The sequence below is a fragment of the Chrysemys picta genome, chromosome 5 (genome assembly GCF_011386835.1).
Source record: "Chrysemys picta bellii isolate R12L10 chromosome 5, ASM1138683v2, whole genome shotgun sequence".
Classification (NCBI taxonomy): Eukaryota; Metazoa; Chordata; order Testudines; family Emydidae; genus Chrysemys; species Chrysemys picta.
The window spans coordinates 139,118,979-139,141,586 of NC_088795.1; the positions used below are offsets into that span (position 1 = coordinate 139,118,979).

At 43.3% G+C, this 22,608-nt stretch overlaps 1 protein-coding gene across 5 annotated transcripts in view; it reads left to right on the top strand.

Moving 5' to 3' along the window:
- Nucleotides 1–22,608, top strand: part of EXOC6B (exocyst complex component 6B) — a 442,104-nt gene that overhangs the window by 69,186 nt on the left and 350,310 nt on the right. For all 5 annotated transcript variants that reach the window (XR_006175726.2, XM_005291461.4, XM_042855633.2 and 2 more), the window contains exons 2-6: nt 4,476–4,641; nt 11,513–11,560; nt 14,411–14,501; nt 14,606–14,651; nt 18,047–18,251. Coding sequence is in view for 4 of the 5 variants with exons in the window: in XM_005291461.4 (XP_005291518.2) it covers nt 4,476–4,641; nt 11,513–11,560; nt 14,411–14,501; nt 14,606–14,651; nt 18,047–18,251 (556 nt within the window). In the remaining variant the exon portion in view is untranslated. The remainder of the gene's footprint in view (nt 1–4,475; nt 4,642–11,512; nt 11,561–14,410; nt 14,502–14,605; nt 14,652–18,046; nt 18,252–22,608) is intronic.

Below are 22,608 nucleotides of genomic sequence, written 5' to 3' on the forward strand. Positions count from 1 at the left end.
CCCTATTTTCACACAGCTTTTCTATGCCCTTTCCCTCAGTTTCTAGCTCGGCCATGCGGGAAGCTTGTGGCGGAGCTTGGAACAGAACCCTCGACTCCTATTTTCCAGGCTTGTCTTGTGCGGTAGCCACAACCCCCATTCCATCCTCCCAGCCTGTGCCTAAATGCATTTTAATGAGTTACCAAGATGTATGGCAAGGAGTGGTCAAAATGAATCCCAAGGGCCGCATGCAGGCCATAGCCATCCAGGTTTTCGAATGAGGATGTGGCTTAGAGACAACAAGGCGCAGTGGATCAGGATGGAGCAGTGCAGTGTAGGCCTGTCGCAAAGATCCTCACCACCATGTTAAAGATAAAGGTGGCTTCATAGTGCTCCAATTCATGCCACTTGGATGGGGCCCTGAGGGCCCTGATGATTGACAGTATGGGCCTCAGATGGGTGAAGTTTGGCTGCCTCACTGTATGGGATAAACTTTGTTTAAAAACAAGACTGTCAGAAACTACTGTGTCTCTGGTAGTACATTTGCCTTTTATAACTTTCCTGAAAAGCTTTTTCCAGTTGACCTTTGTAAAACCAAAGCTTGTTTTAATGAACATGGGCATTATGAAACACGACAATCCAAGGTCGTGTTGAGTCTTGAATTTTTTTTTTAAGTTGCTTTTTTTTATGTGCTCAGTAAACAAAAACTCCAATGGGCAGACATAAGAAGGAACACTTTTACAAAACTTCTATCGGAACATTTCCAAGGGCTTTACAAGGTGTCAGCCTGGATGCAAATGGGATAGAGTCCCAGAGAGGGTTAGAAGTGAGGGCAAGAGGAATAATCGGATAAAATGGATGTAGACTAGGTGATGGATGCCTACAGGCATAAGTAGGCAAGTAAGAGAGTAAGTCAGAGAATGCAGGAGTAATGCAAATAGTAGGGGGAGAAAGGTGATCAAACAGCAGAGTGTAGTGTGGCCAAAATACCTAAGAATTTGCACTGTTGTAGCCGTGTTGGTCCCAGGATATTAGAGAGACAGGGTGAATGAGGTAATATCTTTTACTGGACCAACTTCTGTTGGTGAGAGAGACAAGATTTCAAGCTCCACAGAGCTCTTCTACATGTCTCTCTCACCAACAGAAATTGGTCCAGTAAAAGATATTACCTCCCCCATCTTGTCTTTCATCATTTGCACTCATTTTAAATGGCAAGATTGAGTTAATGGGAGCATTTAATTGAGAAGAACAGCTGAGTGTTGGAACTGGCATTCAGTCAGAATTGGCGGTCACTAGGCAAATGTGCCAGCAGTGAGTTTAGAGGATATGAAGTTAAGACTTCGGCGTGTTTCTAAAAGGTATGCTCTAGTTATGGGCTTGATGCATTCATTACTGGGTGAGGTTCTGTAGCCTGCGTAAGCAAGAGGTCAGACTAGATGATCATAACAGTTGTTTGTTATTAAAACCTAGAAGCGGCTGCAGATACTCAAGATAATATGATGGCGATAGGTTAGGGACTCGTCAGTTAAAACGGGGCAGATGTATTGTCAGAATGAAATAAAATGGCCCTCATTGGTTTAAAAGGCTGTCGCTGGAAAAAGAAGCTTTTTCCTTTATTCAGGAATTTTAAGATCCTAAATAAGATTTGAGCCCCGATCCTGCAGTGAGCCCATATGGGTCTCTTCACCCATAGGGAGTCCTGTTGAAGTCAGTGGGTCACCACACAGGCACGGTAGTCTGCCTACAATGAGTTCATTTGTAGGGCCAGGACTTTGGTCTACAAACGTGTGTGGTGTCAGTCTGGTGGGAATTTCGAGATGCTATGGAGAAAGAAGCTGCAAGGTTTGGCTGTGGCCTGCGTGTTTGGGTCTTGGAGATCCAAGTGTTGTTGAAGAAGATGCCTGTCTTATGGGCCGTTGTGACAGAGAGCATGGTGGTGGTGTAGACAGTGATCGATAAAGGGGAGAGTTTGGAAGGGAAGACAAGGGATTTGGCTTTAGCTGTGTTAAGTTTAAACTGATGATTGATATCTAGGACTCCTAGGATTTGTTGCTTCCTGTCACTGACTCATGCTTTGGCCTTGAATAAGTCACTGGACGTCTGTATCTGTTTTGCCATCTGTAAAATTAGGGAGATGTGAGGCTTGCTTAATGTTCATATATCATATTGAGACTCTTGGATAATAGGTGTTATATAAATGCAAAACAGTATTTTTCCCTTGGTGGAACTGCATTATGTCAGCTTGGAACTTTTTCAATTAGTGTTTCCATTTTCTTTTAAATTTATAGTGCCATCCACCAAGGAGTTATATAGCTGAATAATACATATGCTATTATATTTGTATTTTTGGATTGTAGCTAAGATGCAGGTAATTAGAAAGGATGTGCAGTGTTGATTTAGGATATACATAAGGAACATTGCAAATAAATAGACCATCACTAGATGGCAGCCTCTCTCTAAGTTCTAAATAGTCATTTCTTGGCAAAACTCTCTACCTGATTACCGTGCAATAAAAACCACCATAATCAATACTGTAACAACATCCTAGCTTTCATGAATGTCAGGTCACTGTCTCTTCAGATGCTTATTCCAAAGGCAGAAACTGGATAGCACTGAAGAAGGCTGTGTTGTGAACTTCAAAGAATTGCATGCCTTTTTACTCTGCTTTTTGTCAATGACCATGAAATGTGCGTAGAATTGGACTTATTTAAAAGCTTTCTTTTGCAATCAATGCAGAATAAGTAAAGACCCTAAATATGTAGGGTTTCCGCCCTATTACGACTCTTCTGATAATGGGGGATTGAAAGTGCATAACTCAAGTTGTAAGAATACATCATAAGGACAGAGTCCTGTGGCACCTTTAAGACTAACAGATGTATTGGAGCATAAGCTTTCGTGGGTGAATACCCACTTCGTCAGACGCATGTCATAAGGATAATTATTCAACATTTTCCCCCTCAGCGCTTAGTCCCATTTTGATTTTTACTGTAGACACAGAAGGATGCTATCTTGGGTTCAGAAAGTGAAATGTTCAAGTGATTTAGGAGCACAAATGCCACCAAAAGCCAGACCTGTTCCTAAATCACTTAGGTGCTTTTCTCCCCCAGCATTACTTAAAATGTTCACTAGGAGCCACCTAGTTGACCACCTCCTCTAAAGGGTTACTTGATACATCTGTTGAGTTGGGTTTTTTTGTATTTCTGTAGTTTATCTTTTCATCCCCAACCTTTCAAATCACTGGACAGCAGTAGTGAATTAAGATAATCGGTCTCTGAAATTACATAACATCACTTTTAAACACACTTGCTGTAAACTTCGAGGTTTGCAGGAGTATCAGCGAGTCAGTCAAGAAGGCTAAATTCAGAATTAGATGTCTTAAAATTGTCAGTGTCTTTGGGATATCCTGTGGATTGTAAGCCTGTATTTAATTTTCTAGCATGAGTGGAAAAGTTTTAATGTGCTTATGATCAGAAAAAAAAGTACCTTTCATACTTTACATCACTCTTATCTTTCTGGAATAACATCTGCTTATTTTGTTGCCAAGATCAAGTTTGTTAGGCTAACAGAGGCAATGTATCTGCCGACGGATGAGTTGTAGGTAATCTAGTCTGCCTCACAGAATTGTCGGTGATGATGCTGTTACAGTGTTTTCTGTCTCTGATGTATGGAGCAAAAAGAACATTGTTTGATTTTGTTTGTTTTTAGGTGTCAATCTGAGCTTTCCATGCAGGGAGTAATCAAATCTTATATGGGAGTTCTCTGTTTGGGAATATGGGAACCCAAGAAGTCCTGTTGAATGACTTCCGTGTGTGTGAATTTAGTGCATATGGATGTTATTGGATTGACCCCATTCGAGATTACCTATTTGTCCCCAGCATGGAAGATGAATGCAAGCTTCCCCCAGGCCTTCCTGCCTTTGTTCATTACCTCTGACAATGAAGGACCACTTGGGAGGTGAGGTGGGGAGTTCAGTCCCATGTCCCACTTATTCCAACAGCTCTGCTGACCGTGGTAACAAGGGGGCAATTTGTGTCAGCAGAGACTGTGCTTTTCTCATGTGACTTGTCCTCTGGGAGCTGATCTGAAGCCCACAGAGTCACTTCATAAAGGCCACCAATCACCCGTCCAATCGCAGCCCCTTTTGGTCTCTCCTGGCTTAGCTGGATTTGAACTGCTGACCTAAATAGAGGTGGAAGGTTCTGTGTCCAGTTACCAGTGCTCTGAATAGACACACTGTGGTCTGTGAGAGAAACAGGAATGAAAGCAAATGTTTGTTGAATGGAAAAGAGGAAAACATGAGCGTGAGACCAGAATATTCTCAAACACGAGTTAAAAACAGAAGTAAAGTGCCACTTTACATGCCCCCCACCCCACCCCACCCCACTTGGTCCATAGGTTATTGGTTATGGCTTAACGACTAGCATTTTGTGAATTTATTCTAAGTAATTATATAAACAGGTGACGCAATTCTCACCTCCGTGGAAACTCTTTCTTAGGTCTGTCTATGATGGCGAAGAGCATGGTCGTTTCATGGAAAAGCTGGAAGCCCGAATTCGAAACCATGACCGAGAGATTGAGAAAATGTGCAACTTCCATTACCAGGGCTTTGTAGATTCTATCACGGAGCTCCTGAAAGTTAGGGGAGAAGCCCAGAAGCTTAAGGTAAGAGAGAAATTTAGCAAAGACATATCTCTGTTATCAAAGGGTAATATTGTGGCACAGTGAAATATTTTCATTACTGACTTAGGGCTTGTCTTCACTGCACTGTTAGCTTGAGGTGTAGCTTGAGTTTTGCTCCTAACATGACTCCCGTCCCGTCCCCCACAGAAATCTAGCTTGAGTTAAGGGGTGATTTAAGCTTGAGCTAGCTGGTCCATCGGGAGGGATGGGTTGAAGCTTCAAGCTGGTAATGCAGTTGGGGATGCAGTAGCTCATGTTACAACTGATCAGCTGCGAATTCATTCACTCTGTGTAGTTCGAGTGTTTTGCAGTGTGGTCGCTCTGGGTACGTCTACATTGCAGTTGGAAGTGTGATTGCAGCACATGTAGACCTACGCGAGCTAGCTTTGATACTAGTAGTGGTGAGTCTACGACAGCATGGACTTCAGTGCAGTCTAGCCCCTTGAGTATATAACCTGGGTCGCATGGGTTATATGCATACACTGTGTGCTGCTGTGGCTTCATTGCTGTTGATACCCTAGCTGGCTAGATTAAAGCTAGCTCGGTTATGCCTTCATGTTTTGCAGTCGCTCCCTGCCCCCTCAGTACAGCGTAGCCATACCCTGTAACTCTGCTCTCATTTGAGCTAGGCTGTGAGTTGAAGTTTGACAATGATCCTAAATTATTTTGGCTAGTGGAAACCTGGAGGATTGTGAGAAACGTCAGAAGGACCAAGGCCTTGTCTAAACTAGAAAAGCTTTGCTGGTCATTTACACCACTATAGCTATACTAGCAAACGCTTCTAGTATAGACACACCTTAGACCAGCAAAAGACTGCACTTTTGCCAGTATAGCTTATACCAGTTCCCTCAGTGAAATAAGCTTTAAGTGCAGATCAGCAGTGGCAAGCAAACTAGGGATGAGCTCTGAGGGGAAAGAGAGAACCCAGATGATGATGAAGTCTGTTCTAGGTATAGGGGGCAGGTGGAGTAACAGGTGACCTCGGAACTTTCTCTCAGACACTGTAACCTAAAATGTGGAGAATGAACAATTTTGTGAGTTCTAAAAATGTAACATCAGAACAAACCCTCCCTCGTCTGAGTTTCCGGAATTGGGGAAGTTGCCTCATTTTCTTGTGGTATTTTCTTGAGGGTGGTGTAGGGCATGATTGATGTGGAGGTGTGTATTCTCGAGGCCTAGTTTCGTTACAGGTTTCAACAGCAAGGAGTCACCGATAGTTTGACAGAAACCATCCAAGAACAGTGAATTGCTGGCTCTTTAGTGACAATGACACCCTCCACCCCCCAAAGACATCTTGATTGTCTCCGGAGTGTAACACAGCTAGCCTTTCTCACTTGGAAGGATGGGGCAGCCTGACGTGGGACCTTTGGGTGGTTGTATGGAAGTCTAAGTGGAGAAGATGTGTCAGGGGAGAATACTAAAAAATTCTTTGGAGAGTAAAAAAGTTTCATCTTCTAATATGCTGAGGTTTTAAAAGTAACCGTACGTTTCTTTATCGCAGTGCATGTGTAAGGCATATCCTAGCAGGACTTCAGGTTTTACTCATACAGGCCCACCATCCTGCAGTTATGCATGCAGGGAAACTCCTGCTCTCGCCCGGAGGCCCATTGACAGGCAACGCCGATTGCAGGATTAAGGCCAAAGAACGTATGAAAGAAATAGCCTACTCTTATACCATTGTTTCTAGCCAAGAATACGACATTCTTTGAAAAGACTTGTTGTGGTTTCTCAATCTACAAATCACTTCTTTATTGGTGGCACACTGTGAAGTCCATTCATGTGCCCTTAGGGATCCCTCGATTTCCATAGCTATCTGATTTATAAAATGGTCCAAGAGAAGAATATGCAGAAATCTGTTTGTGAAAAGTAGTGGAATCCTTCTCATGAGGGTTTCCCTGGAGACCCATCCATGGATCCAGTGGAGAGTGTTCATTGTGTTCCAACTATTCATTCAGTACAGTATTTGTTTTTGGTTTTTTCCTCGATAGTTTTAGTCTTACATATTTCCATAGCATATGCATTAAATCTACATCTTCAGTATTTCACCTACAGCATTTATCATTTATATATGCTTTTTTTAAAGTTTCTGGAGTCTTGTGTAATCTTATATTTACAGAATTGCCTTTCAGGCACTCTAAATAGCAGGACTCAACCCCATCCCCCCCCCGCAGTACCACTGAAGTGCAAACACCGCTGGGGTGAAACATGGCACAACACTGTTTACAATACAAAGTGAAGAAGACTGCTCTGTCCATTTTAGGTGTCAGAATTCAAGTTGAAATTTGCATCAGAACATCAGGGTTAAGTTCTCTAACTTTTTCAGGCAATACTGTGTGCTTATTAAGGCTAACACATAGTCAGGAACTCTTAGTATTATCTTATTATTTTTACGACTCATCCAGAAGATATCTCCCAACAATGCAGCTCTCCACTGGGACACTGGTTCGTTATGGTCTCCCTACCTTAGCTGTATAGGCTCTGCTGTACTACCAGGAGTAGCAAGTTACATTTTGCCAGAAAAGTAACCCAGATGTAACTAAATAGTCACAGGAACAGATCTTCAAAAAGGTGTCACTCTTATCTGGACAAATTTCTAATCATGGCAACATTTAAACTTCTGCTTACTCTTTGATTATAACTGTGCAGCCTTAAGGTTGCACAAATTCACTTTTTTACATTTAATCTCTCCTAGTTTTACTTTTTTAAAATAACCTTTTGCTTATTTGGCTTGTAAAATATTGTACCATGAATGTCCTCGGTACCATGTACTGCACTCTCTTCTCCTTCATATTCCTGCTCATAACTCCTTTCAGTTGCCCTCTCATTGCTCTTCTCCTGCCCTCCATCTGATTGTTCCTATGTTATAATTAATTTAAACAAATGCCTGGTACCACATGTTCCATATAGAGAAGAATGAACTAAGTAAGCCCCTCTCATGATCCTTCACTACCATATCCTCATCCTTCCCATGTCCCCACCTGCTGTTTGTTACCCCTTGCTGTGCTTGTCTGTCTTAGATTATAAAATCTCCAAATCTCTTTGTCTGAAAAGCTGTGTGTGTGTCTATGGAACTCCTATGTAAATAATCATCTGTTTTTCTGTGTGTGTCTGTGACTCTAAAAAACAGAATGTACAAGGGCGGAACGGATTCCTGTTCGTTTTTGCTTTAGCTGGGATTGAGATGTAATTTTAATAGGAGACTTGTATAGACTTGGCATCTTTTTTGGGGCAGGTTTAAATTAGCCTACGTGAATTCTTTTTCCTAGTAAGATTTTTCGGAGTATAAGAAAATAAAATAATCTTCAGAGGAGATACCATGCTTCTACTTGAAATATCTCAGTACATCATAAAGGAAATGAGCAGTTTTTGTGTAGGGCAGTTAGCCAGGAGAACTGAACCTCCTGCAGGAGGTGGGGGGAGCGCTGCTATGCGACCACTCCGGTGAAGTTGTAAAAAGTTAAGTCATGAGGTGAATCCTTCTTGTCTGCAATGCGATAAGTTAATGGAGGCAAGCACAAGCAGTTAAAAAAGTCTGGCCGTCGTGGGGGCTGGACAGTTCAGGCAACTGGTATTGGGGCGGCTGTTTAAAACCTTTCACTGCTAGGTCACCAGTTTCAATCTGACCCAAGTTGGAAGTGGCCAAAAATCATTGCTACCTGTTGGCCAATCAGCAGCCACTGTGGAATGAGTTGCGTCTTGGTCCTCTTTATATCACAGATCCTCCACACAACATCATAATTGTCTTGTCTACATTTTTGTGAGAGATGTAAAGGATTGAATGGCTTATGGAGACTGAATGATCCTTCCACCTCTAGAATTGGAGTATTCCAGGTTACGTTTGAGGTACATTGTGGGGCAGTTTAGGGGAAGTTTTCACTGCCATACATGTTGTAGTGGATAAGCAGAGGACCTCATTTCTAGGATGTCAGTCTGACATGTTTCACTAATACTAATTCATTCAGAAATCTTAGGGCTGGTCCACACTGGGGCGGGGGATCGATCTAGGAAACGCAACTTCAGCTACGAGAATAGCGTAGCTGAAGTCGACGTTTCCTAGCTCGAACTAAGTTTACTTACTGTGGGTCCACGCAGTGCAGGCAAGCTCCCCCGTCGACAGCGGTTCCTCCTCTCGGCGAGCAGGAGTTCCGCAGTCGATGGGGGAGTGCTTCTGGGATCGATTTATCGCATCCAGATGAGACGCGATAAATCGATCCCAGAAGATCGATCTCTACCCGCCGAATCGGGCGGGTAGTGTGGACCTACCCTTAGTTGCTGCTCTTTTCTCAGCATGGCTGCAGCAGCAGATCCTTGCTATGGCAGCCATAGCAATTGGTCAAGACATCAGAGTTTGTAGTGAGTAATGGTTTCATATAAGGGGATCATGACAGGGTGAAGAGTTGAGTATAAGCCAGGGGTGGGCAAACTACGGCCTAGGGGGCCGCATCCGGCCCACCAGATATTTTAATCTGCCCCTTGAGCGCCAGCTGGGGAGCGGGGTCGGGGGCTTTCCCCACTCCGCGTGGCTCCCAGAGGCAGCGGCATGTCCCCCCTCTGGCTCCTACACGTAGGGGCAGCCAAGGGGCTCGGCACGCTGCCCCCACCCCAAGCACTGCCCCCACAGCTCCCATTGGCCAGGAACCGTGGCCAATGGGAGCTGCAAGGACGGCACATGTGGACAGGGCAGTGTGCAGAGCCGCCTAGCTGCGCCCCCACGTAGGAGCCGGAGGGGGGACATGCCGCTGCTTCTGAGAGCTGCTTGAGGTAAGCGGCACCCAGAGCTGGCACCCCGACCACCTCCTGCACTCCAACACTCTGCCCCAGCCCTGATCCCCCTCCCACCCTCAGTCCCAGCCCAGAGCACCCGCCTGCACCTGCAACCCCTCATCCCCAGCCCCACCCCAGAGCCCACACCCCCAGCCAGAGCCCTTACCCCCCTGCATCCCAACCCTTTGCCCCAGCCTGGATCCCCCTCCCACACCCTGAACTCCTCATTTCTGGCTGCACCCCACACCCCAGTTTTGTGAGCATTCATGGCCCGCCATACAATTTCCATAGCCAGATGTGGCCCTCAGGCCAGAAAGTTTGCCCATCCCTGGTATAAGCTCAACTTCTCTTCTGCTGGAAACAGAGGTGATGAGGGTGGGCTGCTTGCTACAGGGGGGAGGGATAGCTCAGTGGTTTGAGCATTGGCCTGCTAAACCCAGGGTTTTGAGCTCAATCCTTGAGGGGACCACTTAAGGATCGGGGGCAAAAATCAGTACTTGGTCCTGCTAGTGAAGTCAGGGGGTTGGACTCGATGACCTTTCGGGGTCCCTTCCAGTTCTATGAGCTAGGTAAATCTCCATAATCCATTGTGTTGTTTTGTTCTCTGTGGTAGCTCAGGGTGCTGTGATCCTGGCTCTCGCTGCTTTTGTATAAAATCCAAGAAATTCATGTAATTTGTTAAAGTTATGGATTAGTTTTTAAAATTCAGTGATGAGAGAGCTGAGCAAGAAGTTGAAATTCAATGGAAGCTTGCAGACAGCAGTAGATCAGTGCAATTCTGTGTAAACTCATATGTGTACTCTACCAAAATTCTTTTTGGTCAATTTTTCCTCCCTGGCCAAAGAATGTGTAACAGGGTGGCTCGCCCCTTAAGGGCTGAAGAACTTGGGCTAGCCAACCCTGATGACAGAATTATCCAGTTCACCTGGGGTGAATTGGATAATTCCCTATAAAGGACAGCAAGTGGCTGCAATGAAGGGGGAAGATCAGGAAACTGTTATAGTGTCTGCAGAGAGAAAGAGAGAGGCTCTCCATGGCAGAGAGGCCTGGGAGAAAACCTGATCAAACCCGGGAAGGATGGCAAAGGCTCTAGGCAGTAAGTTCTGGGAGGAGGAAGAGAAACCTTTTTTTTGTGTGGACTTATGAATGGACTTTGTTTTGGGGTTTGAATTTTATTTGCGGTTTATTTTATATTAATGAGCTCAGTCCCCAATAAGGGGTAATTTTTGACCCCAAAAAAGCCTGAAATGAAATTTATTTGAACAGTCCAAGACGGGAAACTGAGGCAGGCTGCCTGTAGTTTGACCCTGTACTAAACAGGCATGCATGTGAGGCAGCCGGCCCTGTTACAATATGTAAACCCCTTCATTTGGGACAGGAACTATCTTAATTTTTGTGTGTTATACAGGAGCAAGCCCAGTGCCCTTTATAGCTATAAACTTTATATAACTTGATAACTATAACTGTTGATCCAGAGAATTTAGACTTTGCAGGATTGAACATCACTGTTTCAAGAACAGGTACCACGTCGACGTGGATTCATCCACTTCTCCCCTTCCCCGTCAACTACTTTGAACGGTTCATATAAACTGCCGTATGAAACAGCATGTGAGCTAATCGATATTCAGTTTATAAGAAGCCATTCACTTGCTGACAAAAAATGCACTTGACTCAGGGACCAGATCATGCCTCCTTTACTCCTATAGAATAGAATTCAAGTAGTGAGTTACAACTTTACATGAATAACAATGGCAGAATATTGTGCTATGGGGCACAGCTTTTCAAAGGTGGCATCTCGCTGTGTTACCCCTTGCTGTCTTCCACTGGTGTCTAGTAACTGGCAAGAAACTCTTGTATGGCCACCTTCATATCATCTGTGCTGCTCTTAGGATCTTTCCTTATGTCAGAAAATCCACTGAATGCCACAGAAAGCCAAATTAACCACATCTATTTTAGGGGGCGCAGAAGGAAATTGTAAGAAATTGCAGGGAAGCTGGTGAAATCCATAGTAAAGGCTCTTGTGCAAATACCTCTTGATTACATGTAAATTTTAAAATTAATGTGTTTTTTTTTTCTTTTCCTCCCACAGCATCAAGTGACAGACACGAATAGAAAACTGCAGAGTGAAGGGAAGGAAGTAAGCCCTGTATTTTTAAAAGCCTCCCTTATATGATCTATTAGCTTTGAATATTTTAATGTATTATAATACCATTAGAATGCACAGACTTCTTGTTTCAGAAGTCCACAGCTGTGTGGGCAATACTATTGATCACTTGTGTGACCATAGTGTTAAATATGTATAATACTTGTGATACCTGTACCTAATTGTCATTAGATGTAATGGGGATGCGTATGAAGCGACCATCCCTTTCCATAATTTGTGGGTTAAAACTGAATGGACGGGGAAACCTGGAAAGCATGAAGACTTTGAAATGATAATGGACATACAGTGGGCTCAATCCTTCACCGCTTACTCGTGCCAATAAACACTGAAGGGTCAGTTTGCAGAGCAGTACAGCAGCAGTAAGTCAACGTGGTCCTCAGCTGCATATGTGGAGGCATCGAACCAGGGAGCAAGTGAAGCTCTATATGTTTTGGGTGTGGTTTCCCCTTTAACTGCATTCAGTCTTCTACATCTTACAACTAAAGGCATATTGACAAATTGAAGGGAAATTGTTGGATAGCAACACAGTTGGTTAGTGAGCTAGAGGCACTGATATATGAAGAAAGATCAGTGCCAATTGTGTGCATATATATAATATAGGAGAAGTGTCTAGAAACGTCTATTCCTGCAACTCGTCTTCTCCTCCTCCTGGAGGGACTCTCACCACGTGCTCCTTATTCCCATAAAAATCTTCTGCTCTTCTCGCCTCTTCCATCTTCCTAGTTCACAAAGAAATTCACTTTATTGTCGGTACGTTCAAAGTAAGTACTTTGGTTTATGGGCTTCAGAGGTGGAAAAGACCTATTCCATCTTCCTGCCAATGTTGGACAGTTCCCTGTGGTAAATGTCAGTGTTTTGAAAAACGGTGACCCCAACAGCGTGCTGCTGGCGAGTGCACTGTTCATACATCCCTAGGACTGGCTCTGGAAGAGATTGAGATAGCCAACTAATAACTTCGTGACGGCCGAGAGGACATCAGTGTACATGAGTCTGAATGGGGTAAACACCAAGGAATGGGGGAGATTATTTAGGCTGATCCAGGGAGGCATAGCTATCAGAATAAAGGGCTATGATTGAGAAAAGGAAAAGTCAGACTTGATAGGAAAGAAAGAGGCTCTGCCTATGGGAGGAAGACCATGACCAACAGCCCTGCTCTTCAGGCACAATGGAACTCACTACAATAAGGATATGTCTTCACTACCCACCGTATTGGCGGGTAGCAATTGATTTATCCAGGATCAATATATCGCGTTTCGTTAAGACGCGATATAGCGATCCCCGAAGGCGCTCACCGTCGACTCCGGAACTCCACCAGAGCGAGCGGCGGTAGCGCAGTCGACGGGGGAGCCGCGGCCTTCAATCCCGCGCTGTGTGGACCCCAGGTAATTTGATCCAAGATACTTCGACTTCAGCTACGCTATTCGCGTAGCTGAAGTTGCGTATCTTGGATCGATTCCCCTCCCCAGTGTAGACCAGCCCTAAGGGTAAAGCTCTTTTATGCGAGAGACGGAGCTTCTCTTGGGTGTCAGCCCAAGACTTTGAAATAAACTCCCTCAGGAGCTGAGTGCAAGGTGCATTTCTTTGCCCTCATCTATTCTAACATAAATGTATAACTGTGTGTGTGTGTGTGTGTGCTCGCACGCGCGTTTAAAAAAAAAAATAGAAGCAAAACACTCCCCTGCACACACTTCTTCCCTTGGGCACGTTAGTTCTGTTTCTTCATGTACTACTAAAAGGTGCTAAGATAGACAATGTATGAATGCAGTATAAGAACCGACGTAGAATGGAAAAGAAAAAGACCTATTGGAGTGAGGACTAGTCTCCCAAGGGAAGTGGTTGAGGCCGTGATACTTCGGCCATTTAAAATTTGACAACCACTAGCAAAGTGTGTGGAGAGATAATCTGTCTCTGGCTGAGGGGGATGGAACTGATGCTTCTCACGGAGATTAGAGCTGGCAAACCTTAGGGGAAAAACAAACTCAAACCACTTCCATAAAACAAACAAATCAACCAACCAACCAAAGTGGGAAACCAGAAATCCCCAAGAACCCCAAAAAGAAAACAACCAAAACCCCAAACAAATCCCAAATCAAAACCAGAACATCCCTCCCCACTCCTTCCCCCATCTCCACTTTCAAACTCCCACTCAAACTCCCTTGTTTGTTTACACCTGTGTTCGTTGGCTCCTGTGCTGCTGCACCTCTGCCTCTGGCTGACTGTTTGGCTGCTTTTATAGGCCCCCTCATCAGGGAAGCCCCACCCCCTTATCAGGGCTCTGCTTTGCTCACAGCACACTTCCCCCTACCAGCCTCTACAAACTGAACAAGGAAAAAAAACTTGCACAAAACAGAAAAAACACACCATACCCACAAAAAACCTCACTTACTGCCCCTACGAACCAGGGGCTTGCCTCTTCCCTGCTCCACTAATAGAAGTCCCACTCAAACTCCCCTGTTTACAGCTCTGTTTACTGGCTCCTGTGCATCCATCAAGTCTTGCTTTCCTCATGCAAGGAGGGGGACCATACTGTTTTGCATATGTGGAGTGGAATACAGTTCATAGATTGTTTCCAGAAGGGATCACAATGAGCTAGTCTAACCTACTGCACTACACAGACATAGAACTTTGCTCAGTAACTTCCTGAGGGTTCAAAATTCTTCCCTACTCCATGAGTGAATGAGTTCCTTAACTCTCTTAGCAGGCATTGTTGTAGACCTACTGTTGGGAACTTGGTGAGAGATGAGTACATCATGGAGACATATACATACAAGCTGTTTGTTTACCACCGTTGGCATAATTTAATTTTCTTTTCTTCTCTTTAAGTTGGTAGTAGCAATGGAAGAGCTGAAACAATGTCGACTACAACAGAGAAATATTTCTGCTACCGTCGATAAACTAACACTGTGTCTTCCTGGTGAGGAATCTGAAATTGATCATTGCTACTGGTACAGTTTCATCTAGATTTAATTTCATATATTTTGTCTTAATGTATGTATGTTTTTTTTCTTTTCTCCCCAGTTCTGGAGATGTACAGCAAACTGAGAGAGCAAATGACATCTAAAAGGTAAATTTTACAGATTGATGCATGTTGAAGAATCACAAAGCACCCATCTGGAGGCCTAAGTTAAACTCAACAAAGGAAGATATTCTCAGGAGTTGAGAGATCTATACTGCAGTTTGCTCAGCTTCGAAACTATCTAATTTCTCATTAGTAGCTCTCAAACCACTCTTCCACTCACCCTCTCTTCAGTCTAATCCAAATGCAGGTGCAGATTAGAATAGTCGTTGTAACAATGTATAATCTTTCCTCATATACCAGGTTTTTCTAGTGAATAGGTTCATACTTACACTTACATTTTTATTTAAATATTTCAATTTGACTGACACCCCCCCCCCATCCTAGGCTCACCAGTCAGTTACATAAAAAATCATTGAACTAGCACTTACTCCAAACTAGAAATAGCTAACCAGACATGAAACACCTTTACCCAACAAATACTATCAGCCCCTGTGCTTCTGCATCCCCAAAGCCTTGGGTAAATTGATACGCTTGCTCCTGAAAGTCAGACTAGAGGGGGGAAGTTAGAGCGTTATTTAGCTGTTCAAGAAGGGGTTTCCCTCATTAGTATGTCTGAGCATGGTGTAAGGTAGCCTACTAGTCTACTAGTTTTTGACTATGTGTATAGCATCGGTGAGGGGCTTATCTGTTGACCGATGAGATGTTCATTAAAATGTTAATTGTAGCTGGGATTCGTAGCTATTGGTGGTGTGTTTGTGGGGGGAGCTGGATTTGATCACAGTGGCGTGAACTGAAAGGAATTCATATGCCATATGATTCCCTCATTCTAGATAGTGTTTCCATGAACTGATTCTGGGAACCACTTCAATTTTTCTTTTGATTGATTCATTTTGACTTGTATAGAAATTATTATTGAGGGCCATATTTAAGTAAAATCTGAACACTTAGTTTTTGTCTGGATTTGATGGCTCCATTTACTAAAGCAGCAAAACAAATTAAACCCTTTTTGCATCTGTCTCCTCTTGATAGCCCATAGGGGATGGGTTGGTAGTCTGAGCTTCAGGTTTGAATACCCTGTCTCAGTTGGTTCACTGTGCGTGATGTGCTGGAGAGGATTGACTGTACAACCCAGAGTACAGGAGAGATTGAGACCCAACACTTCCTTCTCCAAAATCCAAGGAAGTGAGAGAGATTTCCTCAGATGATCAGGACTCATTAGTCTCATAAAGTGATGAGGAAAAACTGTGCCTAGCCTGGGAGAAAAAGAGAGATGGCGGAGATATTGCTCGATATACGAACCTGTCACTGCATTAGGATTGAACACTGCTGACAAATTAACTCTTGACAAACCCCCAAAACAGTGTGCGGATCTAACGGGATTTTTCCAACCACTGGCTGACAGCTGAGAGATGTCCTCTTTGGTAACACTTGCATAGCTTTTTATGCCAATAAAGCCCCCCTAAATTATACGTGGCCACTTAGACAAGACAGTAAGGTATGAGATCCTTTCTGCTCTGGGTTTGTACATGAAAGATTACCAGGGCAATATTCATAAGAGTAGGCCCCAGATATTCTTGGCCAAAAATGCCTTCTTGCCCATCTGTGTACCTGGCTGCCATCCTTTCACCCCAAAAGCATTTGCGTTTCATTGGTGAAATGATCCCTCTGTGCGCGTAGCTTGTTAAGCACTTTGGGATCATTTGGGGTGAAAGATAACCTAATGTAAGATGTTAGATTCAAAAATATCAGATTTCTGTCGTGGGTTGAGGCGCCGCTGTTCTTGTCTGAGAGAGCAGAACGCAGTTGGACGCCTTGCTTGTGCTAAGAACTCACCAGGCACTGTGGGGCTAAAGCTGCATTACTTCATTAATAAAAATCACTGGCCTCTGCACTTACTCCCTGCTCCAGATATTTTAGACTTTGTTTTCGGCAGGCAGTCGTAGACCTCATCAGTGAACACACACTGTTCCTGCAGGCCACATTTTAGCATCTTCTACTTCAATAAACAATATCCTAAAATATAACAAAACCCCAATGTGTGTTTATTCCTCCAGTTTAAGCTCTGGCTTTCTGTCCACTCTTAAGTTTCTCTCTCCAGAGGGGATTACATTTTATTGCAAATAGCTTTTTGTACCCCGCTGTAATATAAATAGTGCCCCATGTTACAAGATTAAACTATGTGACTTCTGCTGCTCTTAATGGTCCTTTCAATTTTTAGTTAAAATAATTTCCCCTGACTTGACTGTATGTTTACGTAACAATTGTTTTGAAAAGAGATTTGAGTGTTATTTTTTTAAAGTGATATGGTAGTGCATATCTTATGCCTACACACGTATTTTGCTTGAGTTGGGTTTTTTTACTCACATTCTCCTGGCCAAATTTAATCTCTGCTGTGTTCCTACTTAAATTTTCACCTCCACAGCTTTTCCCTTTGGACGTGGTATTCTATATTACGTCTCCAAAACTGTGTCCTGTTATGGTTGCCTTATTTCACTCTAGAGACATGTTTGTGCTGATCAAAATAAATTTTCAGAGATATCGCTAACAGCTCCATAGTTAAGGTTTACGTGCTGGGACTGGATGGATCAGTCAATAAATTGCTGTGGTCTGTTCATTCCCTCTGAAGCATCTGGCGTCAGTCACTGTTGGAGGCAGGATACTGGGCTAGATGGGCCAATGTTCTGATGGTTTTCCCTTCATCAGATCTATTTTATGTTCACAATTAGCTAGTGTAGCTTAGTCCTTTTGGATGGAAAGTGAGTGCTACGTAAATGTGAGTTTACGCTCAAATATGAAGTACAAAGGAATAGAAGTAACAGCATCAGAGCAAAATTCTTTGGGCCAACGATAGCCATTGTATCCTGAGCGGCACCTAGACTGGATTCTCACCGGAGCCTCTGGGCACCATAGTGAAATAAATAAATGAAGAAGCTGGATACGAATAACCGTTTGCATTCCTACGGTGCCTTTTAGCCAAGGATTTCAAAGTGCGTTTCAAACACTGTGTCTTCCGGCACCCCTGTGAGGTAGGGAAGGGATATATAGGAATTACTTGATCCGCCACGTAAATGCAGCCGCTTCTAGGGTGGGAGGCTTTTAACAGTGCTCGGCAATATTGAAAGAATTAGACAGGTAGCCAGATCCAACTCTCAATATGCACAAGACAGACATCTCTTTAGTAAAGCAGAGCCATTTTTACACAATCACTTCTCAGAGTATGTCCACACTTTAACTTTGCTAAACCTCAGTTTATCTATCTGCAAATGTGAGAATAATTCCCCCTATATTGTACATGAGCATTGAGGTGCGTGTACTTCTGTACAGTGGTTTGAGATCCAGGGGTATATAGAAGTGCTAATTTATTGCCATCATCCTCTGATGTCAAGTGGAACAGCAGAATAGTCTTGTATACTTCTGAATCTGATTTACACTCTTCCCAGACATTACCCTGCGTTGAAGACATTAGAGCACCTTGAGCATACGTACCTGCCACAGGTGAGCCACTACCGCTTCTGCAAGATCATGGTGGATAATATCCCTAAACTGCGTGAAGAGATAAAAGACGTTTCCATGTCAGACCTCAAAGACTTCCTGGAGAGTATTCGTAAGCACTCTGACAAGATTGGAGAGACGGCAATGAAACAGGTAGGGTCTTGTGTTGCATTCTACTGATAAGCTTAGCATGCCTGTTCAGTTTTAACTGTCCTTTTCTATGCTAGGGTATCTAACGATTGTAGTTCAGTGTTTCAAAAACTGCTTTAACTGTTAAGTGTTGCTATATGAAACGGAATGATCCTTTATTCTACAGCTGCTAGGAGAGTCTGTTTTCTGTTTCTGATGCAGCTGCAAAGCGCTGACATGTTTTTCTGTACTTTGCCCATGACTTCTAGTAGCCCAAAGTCTAGGAGGCCGAGGTGTGTTGTATAATCCAGATCTCCCATTTAGCAGCATAACCTGGCATTTGTGCTGCTGTGCTGTGCATAGTGAAAAATTACAGAGCTGAAAGAACCAGTGTCAATTTCCCATGGTCAGTGTAAAACATTAGCATGCAATATGCTTTCGTTTCTGCATCCTGAGCTCCTTCCAAATAGTAGCTACATTTTTACACTATATGTTTCACAAATACCTTGCCATTGCATTGACTTTGAAAGCGATCCCTGGTGAATTGTACATAAATGTGTATTAAAAAAAACCCAAAACTATTTACAGCAAGGAAATACGACTTTTCTCACTATTCTTTAAAACTTCTCAATGATTTTTTCTTTATCTTCTAAATGCCATTCTTTCTACAATCTTTTCCATTAATTGGTTTCCTTCATGTTGTGTCTGCTGTTATTGTCCTTGTTCAGAAACCCTCCTGCAACATAATATAGAATAGGCTTTCTACTCTGAGCTCCATTATTTTGGGAATAATGGAGAGCAAACTTTTTCCATTCTACCTAGTACTTAAGTTAAGTCAAGTTAGCATCTCTGAATCTGCAAAGAAAATGGCTCTGATCATCTCATCCTGTCAGAGACTCAGGCATAGTAACAATGTCTGGAAAGTGTTTTTTTGTCTCCTGGTATTTAAATTGGTCTTATTAACTGTTCTGAATTTACCTGATGCTAACAGTTACTAGAAGACTAATTGTTTATGGAAAGACTTTTTTTTTTTTTTCTGGCCATGAAAGCCAATCCAGTTTCTTGAAAGGTCATTCTTTGCCGTGTGCGTGGAAAGAAGTAATAGTTTTCAGTCACTTTTTTGGGGGTCCAACTAATGAAGGGAATGTGCTGTTCTTCAGATATGCTCCGTGTCTAGCTAAGGAGGCTTACTAATTGTTGGAACGTAAGGGCTTGCAGATGTTCTGTCTGATGGTTTTAGTTTCCAGTGTTGTCATCGTGGTGACATTGGGGGCAGGGGTGAGGCTAGTTTAATGCACATTGAAATCTCAGAGCAGTATGCGTTGGTGTCTTGTGGGCAGAGGTGACATGGGAGAGGTGCACACATACACCCGTGGGATGGGTAGGCAGAGTGAGAGTCCGATGAATCCATCTCTTCATCCTCACATATCCACATCCCACATTGCTTCCTCCTCTGCTCTCTCTCCATCTCTGGCGAGGATCCTTATTACTCTGCCCTAGCCTTCACCTGCACCCTCTCTACTCCCAGGAATGGACTAGTCTCATCCTCACCACCTCCCCTTTCATTTCTGCTACTCCCAATGGAGTGGCTGGGCCACCTCAAACACACACGCTGCAGATTCTGATCTGTCTCATGTCCCTCCATTGCCTTGCACTCACTGAAACCTGGCTCATCCCATCTAGTACAGCCTTTCTCATGGTGGGGTCTCCTCCTCTCTCTCACACGCTGTCCCTCTTGTCACTTCCAATTCTTCCTTCTTCCACCTTCAGTCTTTTCAAACTACACATAATCAGAAAAAAGAACAGGAGTACTTGTGGCACCTTAGAGACTAACAAATTTATTAGAGCATAAGCTTTCGTGGACTACAGCCCACTTCTTCGGATGAATAAATTTGTTAGTCTCTAAGGTGCCACAAGTACTCCTGTTCTTCTTTTTGCGGATACAGACTAACACGGCTGCTACTCTGAAACCTACACATAATCAGTCTCTTTTTCCCCATCCTCTTCCCCTCCAGGTAGTTATCCATCACATTCCTCTTTCTTCTACAATTTAGATGTGTGTGTCAGCCTTGGTTCCTTCAACTTGTAGTTGATGACCCTGTGATGACTTGGGGAATCTGCCTGTACAACTTATGAGTTTTAATTGATATGATGAAGTTATTATGAAATTGCTGTATCATGGGATGCCCCTGTACGTATGTAGATTCCACCCTTGCTGACAAGGCTGTGTCACATCCCTGCCAGGCCAGGGATAATGATTAAGGCTACATTTTAGTCATGGGTATTTTTAGTAAAAGTCATGGACAGGTTACGGGCCAGGAATTTTTGTTTGCTGCCTGGCCCGTTACCTGTCCATGACTTGTACTTCCTCCAACTTGTTTCGGGGGAGGAGAGAGTGGAAAATTCCCAAACCAGACAGAGACAAAGGTGACAAAGCTGGAGTTTTAAAAGGGTCTCTTGAGGTGGGTGGGGGGAGAGACCCTTCATCTGGTCTTCAGTAAGCACTGCTGTCTCTTTTGCCCTCTTTGAAAAATTTTCTCTCTGATCACTGCCTCATATGCTTCAGTAGTGCTTGATCTCCTGCTGCCTTCCTGTTCATCCATCACCCCTTTGGTCTTAAAGGCTTCTGAACTGAATTGCATCGCTTTGGATTACAGGGTTTTTTTCCAGTGACCCTTTTTAGGCTGCACAGGATCTGTTGAGTATCTTTTGGTTACTTGGGGAAAAAGCTTAAGAAGGAATTTTTTTTTTCTTCGAGGCAGAAGCTAATAAAATGCTAAGCGAAACAGACTATTGGACAGAGGAGATGTGACAGCCTGACTCACTAAGTAGCAAATATTTAGAAATCTTCTACTGCTAGCTTCCATTTCTTTAACACCTTTCGTACAAAAGGATCCCAAAGATTTCGGCGGGCTTAGTAAACTAAGATGCAAACTGTAAAACAGGGATTGTTTCGTCCACTGCTGAAGTGCATCTGTCTGTGGGTTGAGGCCTGCTGTTTGTTTTTAAACGCACAACGGCATTACATAGCAGCTTAGGAAATGATGCAAAGAATGCCACTTCCCATTGAAAGTGCCAGGGAAGTTGGAATTTGATCAGTCCATTGGGTTTACTCTGGCAAAAGTGCCATGTGATCTTTAATGATCAAAAATGACCAGGGTCCTAAATTTTGTGTTGCCAGCAGCAGTGTCCCTTCACGTATTATATTGATAGAACTGAAGGAAAGAGCTCCCCCTGCTGACTTACAACACCACTTCTTGCATCACTGTAGCTTTTGCTTAATCTGTTCGGTTTCTGGTTGATAGTCGCTCCGTAATAATATCTAGCCTGGGAGAGTGTTGAACAGCGATTGGCAGTTCTAGAGGGCCTATGCATTCGGTTTAAATGAGCATAGCATACATTCTGTTCCACTCTCTGATTTTGCCAATGGGGAGCAGAAAGAGTTTGAAGGAAATGATGTTTTTGTAGCATTACGAATCTGAGGCCAATGATGACAAGAGCTGAACATTTCATTTTGTGATACTCAAAATTATCTGTCTTGGAACACAGGAAGCTGTAGTTGTGTCTCTGGCTGGCATTCAAAGATGCTGGGAGTTCTTTGGCTCCCTCTGTTGGACAGGAAACTGACAGTGGGGGGTGAAGTCAAGTCATAGTTCCTGGGGTCAGTCTTACGAAGGAACCGGGAGACTTTTGTGTTGCTCCATCGAGAAACTATTATTTAATTCCTTTGCCACGTGTCTGTGTTTTAACTCTGAACCTTATTACCTATTATCCCTTGGGAATCTCTGCTGCCCCAAATATTGTTACTAAATATACAGCACTCAGGCAGATGAAAGTGTCTCAGTGTTGAACTTGCTTTGGACTTTGGCCCCGTGAACCTGTTTTTTTTTTTTTTTAGATCTGAGTTATAGGGTTGTTGGGAATGAATTACATCTTATTAACACTTGATGATATCCAGTATGTATTTGTATTATATAGCTTAACATCTGAAATATTTCAGGCGTGTGAAAGAGTGCCGCATGCTAAGTATCCAGTGTGAGCCCTGTGAGCGTTTTGACATGGGGGGCCAAAAATAACCAATCCATAAGTCATTATCGGATAAAGTTTATGTCTGGACGGCCAAAACCATTCAGCCTGCTTTTCAAAGAGACAGATGGAAACAAGCATATTTTTCATAGCATCTGTAGGATGAATTGACACAGTTTATGTTGAGTAGGTAGTGATCTCTTGTTACGAGTCTCAATGTGCTGGTATTTTCGTCATTTTTTTAAGGTGCTATTTAGTTGTTTTAGCCACAGACCCTGTTATTTCAAGCCAAATATAACAATTGTATGGTGAAAATATAGACCCATAACATTTTTTGACATCTTTCAGGTGGTGT